General features: G+C 30.5%; 1 protein-coding gene across 1 annotated transcript; it reads left to right on the top strand.

Moving 5' to 3' along the window:
- The first annotated feature begins 93 nt into the window (after positions 1-93).
- Positions 94-7,997, top strand: LOC127714410 (ubiquitin-fold modifier 1). Its single transcript, XM_052220468.1, has 5 exons — positions 94-238; positions 326-382; positions 2,774-2,831; positions 4,690-4,762; positions 6,418-7,997. Coding segments are annotated over exons 1-5 (276 nt in total). The 5' UTR covers positions 94-236; the 3' UTR covers positions 6,504-7,997.
- Positions 7,998-9,082: the final 1,085 nt, after the last annotated feature.

Genomic DNA, 9,082 nt, shown 5'->3' with positions numbered 1-9,082 from the left:
TTCCCTAAGAGCAAAAATAGTTTCCTTTCAATAACCGACATCTAAAATTAAAGCATATATTCAATGCTGTTAAACAGAAATAAAAAATATCAGCTGTTTTTTGTATTATGAATATTATGATAGGACAAATGAAATCGGTTTTATCTACATAAGTAAAATGCTTTATTAACTTTTTTTCATTTATATGAGCGGTATCAGAACCTCCACTTCCGGGATTGCGTGTCACAGCTGTCATAATGTAAGCATGTGTGTTTATTTTCAGTTATAAATTTATTTTAGTGATTATTATCACAGTTTATACACGACTTATAATTTATATTTGTAGGTCTAAAGTTACTTTCAAGATAATCCTGACATCGGATCCAAAACTTCCGTACAAAGTGTAAGTTTTACAATTGACCATATACGTCGAAAAAGGGGTGACGAGTTACAGTTACACTTTTTTTTGTACTTTAATTTATAGTGAGAAGAAAACACAAAGAACGCGTTTCTCCTTACAAAACCAGTGAGAAAATTGAGTTCTGAAAAGTTTTAATGAAATTCATTTTAATGTATTAAGCATTCTCTTGTATATTATAAGTTGAGTCTACCATATGTCAACTAGTCAAGGGAATAACTCTATAGGGTTATTAGAGAAAATATCATACATATGTTATTACAGATACTTTCATGAGTTGTCTACTCTATATTTCTTAAATTTTCTTAATCTGTAGTAACATATGACATGTTTGTTATTTGTTAAACATTATGTTAACAATAACATGGTTAAATAAGTCATAAATATTTAAATTTTTAGTGGGCACTTGGGAATTCTTGAAACTTTGTGCAGTAACTTAATACATAGCCTTGATAACTCATTTTCCAATAAAATTAATACATTTTTTTATCAACCATGGTAAATGAATGAGACAAGGCTTTTAAGGGATAAACTTTTAATAAAGCTGTAATAACAAGGCTTAGTTATTACAGGCATGTAACTTATTATATGAGACACTTGGGAGTTACTTGGAAGCTTGCACAGAACCTCATTACATGCTCTGATCATTATTTCTTACAATAAAATAAAATACATTATGATTAAGCATGATATACATGTATGTCTGAGCAAAGGCTTTGAAGTGATGTAGAGAAGCTGTAATAACACCCTTTAGTTATTACAGGCATATATTTTTCTGTAATATTAAACATAGGTGTACTACATTTGTATGCATGATTTTCAAACTATGAACTGTTATATCTTTCTATAGTTTAGTATACAAAAAGACAATAATAATATCAATAAAACTTGTATACAGTTTAACAATACAAAGGATGTACCCCTTTGAAACATGTAACCTGTCCTAAGTCAGGAATCTGATGTTCAGTAGTTGTCGTTTGTTGATGTGGTTCATAAGTGTTTCTCGTTTTTTATATAGATTAGACCTTTGGTTTTCCCGTTTGAATGGTTTTACACTAGTAATTTTTGGGGCCCTTTATAGCTTACTGTTCGGTGTGAGCCATGGCTCCGTGTTGAAGACCGTACTTTGACATATATTGGTTTACTTTTATAAATTTTGACTTGGATGGAGAGTTGTCTCATTGGCACTTACCACATCTTCTTATATCAACATACATATATATTATCACAGTTTTTGGATTTTTTAGTCCAAAATAACAAATGTATGTTATTTTTCTCTATTAACCCTATAGAGTTATACCCTTGACTGTCAACCTGAGACTACTATAACTCAAAGTGTTATAGTAGTCTCAGTGTCAACATATCTTCAAGCCATGCACACTTAATGTTCATAAAGGTATGTTTTGCTTTGCTTGTTTAAAAAATTCAGAGACAAATAAAAATAAGGAGATGAGGTTTGATTGCCAATGTTCAAATAAAGTGGATGTAAGCAATTATAGGCAACCGTACGGCCTTCAACAATGAGAAAAATGAGAAAAACCCATACCGTATAGTCGCCTTTAAAAGGCCCTGACATGAAAAATATGAAACAATTCAATTGAGAAAACAAACGGCCTAAATTATAACAAAACAATTAAAGAAAAACAAATATGACAGACATGAACCAACGACAACCACTGAACTACAGGCTGCTGACTTTGGACATGCACATAAAGAATGTGGCGGGGTTAAACATGTTTGTAAGCGCTCAACCCTCCCCTAACCTGGGACACACAGGCACTTGTCTCAGAATTTTTTTCCCCTATATACCTTATTAAGGTATATAGGAAATTTTTTTTATGAGACAAGTGCCTGTGCTGGGACAGTGGTGTAACAGCACAACATACCTGTAAGAACAAACTTAAAAATTAGTTGAAAAAGGCTTAACTCATCAGATCGATACAAAGCAGAAAAAACATCAAACATAAACACAGACCAGACGTGGCAGGGTATTTATCCATCCTTATTTAGGATTTAATTTGGGAATGGAGTTAAACAGAATGCTTGTCATTTTTTTTGAATAGTTGCTTCGCATCTAACATGTCTAAGCTCAATATCTTCAAACATACATGGTCTCCAGGGAAGACTCTTTGAAAATGGGGTGACCATCTATAGTGCCAAATGGCAACTTTAGAATTTCTCTGACACATTCACATTGTAAGAATGGTCTTTATAACAGCCATCCATTGCTGTTATTTCAAAGGGCCTTCAATTGGTCACATGTACATTTTTGTGTATGTATGTGCTTATTGATCAACTTTGTTTCATGCTATAGAAACTATTCTTCACACAAGAACAAAAATAAATGTGTGAAATAAATGATATTTATATTTACAGGTTAAGTGTACCTGAACAAACACCATTCACAGCAGTGTTAAAGTTTGCAGCAGAGGAGGTAAGAACAAAACATTTAATCTACTTTTGCATTGTTTTACGTATAAATGGATATATGAGTATCTCATTGAGATTGGGATGTAACAAGACACACAAATAAAAACAACCAGAAGACATCTACTTTGATCTTGAGGTCTACCGCAATTAGTCCTTCAACAATAGACAAGTGTCTACTGTAAATTTAGAAATTATTGCGATGTTTTTATCATGTTTATTATTGCGAAAAATGCGACAGGGTTATAATCGCAATAATTAAAACTCGCATTTTGAAATTTGTTATATGAATCCAAACAGGATTTTTCTGAATATCGCAAAAATTAAAATCGCATTTTATTCTAAAATGACAAAATCGCAATAATATATGCACGCAATAATTTCTGAATTTACAGTATATCATATGCCAAGCTCTGTATGACCACAAGTCTTTATTGGGTATCATTTTCTGGTAATACAACACTTTATTACATACAGCATAGGACATTATACCATTTCAAAAGGGATAAATCACCAATGCATTGTACCAAAAGACCATGCCTTTTAATTTGTTATTTTTATGCACTGTCTTCAATAGTAGGGGGCATTATGTTTCTGGTCTCTGCATGTGTTCCGTGTTTTGTCTGTTTGTCTGTCATAGAGTTTTTGGTTAAGGTAGTTTTTCAGGAAGTTGAATTCACATCAAATTGAAACTTAGTAGTTAGTACAAACTATGCATGCTATGATATGAACTTAAATTTAATGCCTTATATAACTGTTTTGAACCAAAACATGGAATATGAAAGTGTGGTCATGGCATTGTGTCATATAGACTATGTTCTTGTTAGAAACTGATTTTATCAAAAACTGATTGAGAAACAAGAATGAAAATTACATCCAATTAGATGTCTGAAGTGCATTATTTTATACATTTTTGTCACAAAATAACTCCGCAACAATTTACCTAAACATATTATGTGAGGAAGCAATTTGAATCTGTGACTACAGTAGGAACTGCTCACCCTTCTTAAGCACCTGGGTGCACCCCCCTCCCTTTATTTTTTTGTTGGTTTCTGCTACTAAATCTTTACTTTCTTGTGTACTCTTTTTGGCCATGGTATTGTCTTTTTTTTTCTTTGACTAAAGGTTTGTTTATTAGGTATCCTCTCCCTTATTTATTAAGTACATACATGTACAATAAGTTGACTTTCTAGGTTCCCTTTTTTTTAAGTACATACATGTACAATAAGCATGATAAGTTGACTTTCTAGGTTCCCTTTTGTTTTAAGTACATACATGTACAATAAGTTGGCTTTCTAGGTTCCCTTTATTTTAAGTACATACATGTACAATAAGTTGACTTTCTAGGTCCATTCAGTGTTTAGTTTATACTTATACATTATGTAGATTAATACAAAAAGACTGTTTATTCACAAAGTTTATATGGGAATAACTATTCAAGTTTGTAAATTTAAGCTGCCAATAAGCATGCTTGCTTTTAGGTCTTTCATTTCAACCTATTTGGGCATCCAGCTATCTGTCAAACACTGCAGGAGTTATTCGTTTAGGACTGGCAAGTCCAAAATAGAGAAACAACAACTGTTTTACCACTCTTTATATCAAATGTAGAAAATTTGGAAGTTAAGATGATTTTCTAGAAAAAAGTAAGAAATTCCATGGGAAAATGAAAATTATAAGCCAAAGAAACCCATGTTACACTATGGTCGACTGAAAAGAGGTAAAAAGACAAAAAAAAATCCACAAAAAAAAAACTGGCAAAGTCATTAAGATGGAAACAGAATATATATAAAAGTTTTATGTTGTTTTAAATTAATTTAACTACCTGTATCCATGCATGATCATGATGATTAAACTTATATTTTTAGTTTAAAGTGCCACCAGCAACAAGTGCCATTATCACAAATGATGGTATAGGAATAAACCCTGCTCAGAGTGCTGGTAAGGATAAACAAAAATATTATTAAGTTTTGAAATTGTGAAGTCAGTTAGAATTTACTTGCTAAAAAAGAAGAGTATCATGAGTATAGTGGAACAAATAAAAAACGGCTGTTGTTTACATGAATTTAGAGATGACAATATGTGAAAAATTAGTACTATGTTCTAGTTCCCCAGATTTAAACGAACATTAATTATTTATATAATAAAACTCAACACATGTATCAGAAATTAGCTCTCCTTGTGAGAGTAGCATACTTTTATTATCCAATGTATAATATATCTTCTCCAAAAATCAGTTTATTTTTCTTTTCAAAACACATTATGGCTCATTCTCAGTCGTTACTAAGGTATAAAAACAGTCATACATATAAGGCTCAATCACAGCCATCCAGTCAAAACATACAAATATACATCAATCTACAAAACAAGAAATACAAAACTAATATAAAGCATTATAAATAACAATTACTTTCCACATAAGAACAATAGCAATAGACTGTCTAGGCGAGGGTGGGTGTGTGTGGGGGGTGTCTTAATACAGGCAAGGCAGTTACATTGTATAAGGAGTATGCTACTCAGCATAAGGCAGAACTTCGAATAATAACATTATAAGTTACATTTAATTTATATGAAACAGCAAGCACAAGAAACACGAGCCAAAATCATACAATACATACATGACATAGAATACCTGTTTAATTTGGAGAATTATACCTGCAATGCGACAAATTTCATCCAATGGAAAACCATTGTAAACATTACAGGTATTCTAAGACATGTGTTGATGTAAACAAACACACATGTTTTACCAAAACAAATACATGTGCTTCTGTACTATTAATAAATATATCTATGGTAGATAACTTGCAAAATCAACCATTGAAGTGATAATCAAGTATTTAGTCGAAAATACAGTATGCTTGTAAATTAGTTTGAAAACATAGACGACATAATCATGTCTTGTCATTAGTACTTGTATTTGAATATTTGTTATCCAGAAGATTTTCTTTATATTTAATCCCCAGAATAGGTTCCTTTTCACAACCACCTACTAATACTATTACCTATTGCAATCTTATAAACATATGCTTTATCAATGATCCCAATTAATACATCCATCCTGAAAATCTCAAAAGATGCCTTTTTAGAACTAAAGTACAACTACAGTGATATGAAATTTATTCACAGTGCAATATTTTCTATACATGTTTGTGTACTTCATCAATATATTTAAATAGTGCTTGGCTTGTAGATTACAGATTCTCATTTAAGTCTTACCATATATTGATTTGTTTTCCCCATTTATGTACTATGGCCATGGGCATGGGTTCCTAATAATTTGTGGGGTACTAATTATCGTATATAAAGGTGACCACTTATTTAAATGTTTAACAAAATACAAATTTCATATAGACTTGTATGCTGAATTTTCAAAAACCCGGAAATCAAGTTTCCAAAAAAAAATGCATTTTTTTATGAATCCAAAAATATTGGTACCGATGGAAAAAGATTAATCCATAGATACAAAGACATAAGATAATCCTTTAATTTTCTACAGTATATAGATGGGAAAATATAGATTTAATTACACATAATAAATATCATTTTACCCATATTATTTAAACATATTGTTATTGTATATTTTGTGTTTTCAGGAAATATATTTTTAAAACATGGATCAGAGTTAAGATTAATACCTAGAGACAGAGTAGGACATTGTAACCATGGTAACAGATGCTGATATTAATCTTAGTTTAGGAATTATTTCATCAAATTCATTCATAATTCTTGTGGAAATTCAGGAGGAAAATCGGCCATTAACAGCTTTTCCATTATGAAATGCTTTCCAAGGATAGATACAACTAAAGGAAGATAACTCTGTTTGCAAGTCAAGGATACAATGTATCTGTTAGTTATCATTATAAAGAATGAATTCATTAAGTTATTGAATTGACATTTTGTATGGCATGTTTTTTCTGTATCATTTGTTTTGATAACATGCTTGTATATATTATTTATGTCAACATTTTTCAATTAAAATGAATGGTTTGGTGTATGTATTAATTCATGAGACAAAAATTACTACTCACACTTGAGACAAAGCCTAAAGTAAAGGAACAGTACTTAAAATTGCTGTTCTCCATCTAGTGTCATACCATACCAAAGCTGAATACTTTTCACACCAGAATTTACATAAATTCAAAAGTTCAACTCGCAGATTTGGTAACCAAACAATAAACATAACTATAAATAAGTTTTTTTTTGTTTTTTTTTTTTAGAAAATTAGCAAAATTATTATTTTCATATTTGAACAACTGCTGTAGAAGACCATTTAATCAGAAATAATTATAATATGAAAAGGTTTAATGCATGAAAGCAGAAAAGCATTTATAGTTCAAATTTGATCTGATGTATATGTACACAAAAATGTTACATAAAAATTATCAATAAAAGAACTCTTTACTAACAAATTTTCAGAATTTTGAATTGACTAAAATTTAATGGAATATGGGTTATTTCTCTTTATATGAAAATGAAACTAGCTTCTTGCTATAAAGTGTTGTTGACTATCAGTTTTTATTCTCTGGCTTATTCACCATTATTCTGTTTGTATCTGGATTATTAACAATCTTCTTATCCAATTTGCCTGTTTCATTGAAATGTTTCCATATTAAAAATGTATATTAAACAATTTATTATTTACCACTCAGTGACTCACCAAACCTTTATATAGTACATTTAGTTAACAATTAAAAATCTACTATTTAAATTGGAGAGGCAGTGAGGTCAAAACACAGTTTAAGAGTCAAATTTAGAATTTGTGACATGACTTAAAATATGTTTTATTTGCAATATAACTGGTCCTTTGTGTACACACATTTTATACATATAAATTATTTCATTATTTAATATGTTTAATATTTGAAAATAATATTTTTTCACAGTTGTGTCAACTACATGTATATGTTACTGTTGATTATTATTCAAGTTACAAATTGTAAATAACAAATCAGTCCTATTTACTAATAGATTGAGAAAAAACTTCATTGGATGGAAATATAGTTTCTCTTTTTTAAGAGATCTGTTTTAAAAATTCGATTTTTTTTCAATTTTCATACCTGTCGAGATTTATTGTAAATCTACAGCATGCATTTTGCATTATTTTAATATTTTCAAATATTCAGTTGTGATATATTGTACATGTTGTACATGTTAATAAATTCTTCAATAGCAATTTGTCTGTTCCAATATACAATGTAATGCCTTGAATATTGAAGATTCTAATATGATGTTCTTCAAATGCTTTGAGTACACACCCACGGTAAAATATGAATATATTGTTTGGGCTGTTCAGATCATACTCTCACGTCATATGCTTTTTTTTATGAATGAGCTACCCGACGTCATTGAACGATGATGCAAGAATATAAGCATTCTACAGGAAAATACACGATTGTGAAACTGAAAGTCATCAAAACAAGGAAACATAAACAAATGATGATAAAATGTGTTATAACCCAATTGTTTTACATATAAGTAAAATTATTTAAATTCATCTAAACCTATCAAGTAGACAACCATTAATTTATTTTTCAGTCTTGAGATGATACATGAATAGAAATTAAAGACTTCAAGGACCCTGTAATGCTCACCTTGGTACATAGGAAGCTGATCAAAGGACTTTTGTTAAAATATTCAAGTATTGTCCTTAGCCTATGAGAAGGCAGACCCCCTGAATCCTATGTCGTGTCACACCAAAATTACAAAAATAACAAACCATCATGTCACTCGTACATAATATGAAATAAATTGGATTGTGAATCAAAATATGTTCTGCAATGCCAGTTATTTTAGATATACATTCAAAGGATCTCAAAATCATAGACTTCATCAGGGGCTATCCATGCATAGTCCATGGATAAAATTACTCAGTCTCTGAAGTTTCTTATAGAAATATTGAATGTTCAATCAGCATCAAAATCTCAGTTCTTTTAATAGCCATAATATTATCATCCATGCAACATATAGTTTGTTCTTATGTTGTACTGTTACACCACTGTCCCAGTTTAGGAGGAGGGTTTGGCAACAGCAAACATGTTAAACCCCTCCACATTCTGTATGTGTCTGTCCGATGTCAGGAGCCTGTAATTCAGTGTTGTCATTTGTAGCTGTTTATTCTCTTTGATTTTTTTTTCATAAATCAGGTCATTAGTTTTCTTGTTTTAATTGTTTTACATTTGTTATTTTTGGGCCTTTTTTAGCTTACTTTGCAGTATGTGTTTTGATCATTGTTAAAGGCCGTACAGTGACCTCTAGTAG

Source organism: Mytilus californianus, unplaced genomic scaffold (genome assembly GCF_021869535.1).
Source record: "Mytilus californianus isolate M0D057914Y unplaced genomic scaffold, xbMytCali1.0.p SCAF_9, whole genome shotgun sequence".
NCBI classification, from domain to species: Eukaryota; Metazoa; Mollusca; class Bivalvia; order Mytilida; family Mytilidae; genus Mytilus; species Mytilus californianus.
The sequence above is the reverse complement of the archived record's forward strand: the minus strand, read 5'-3'. Positions and strand labels throughout refer to the sequence as shown.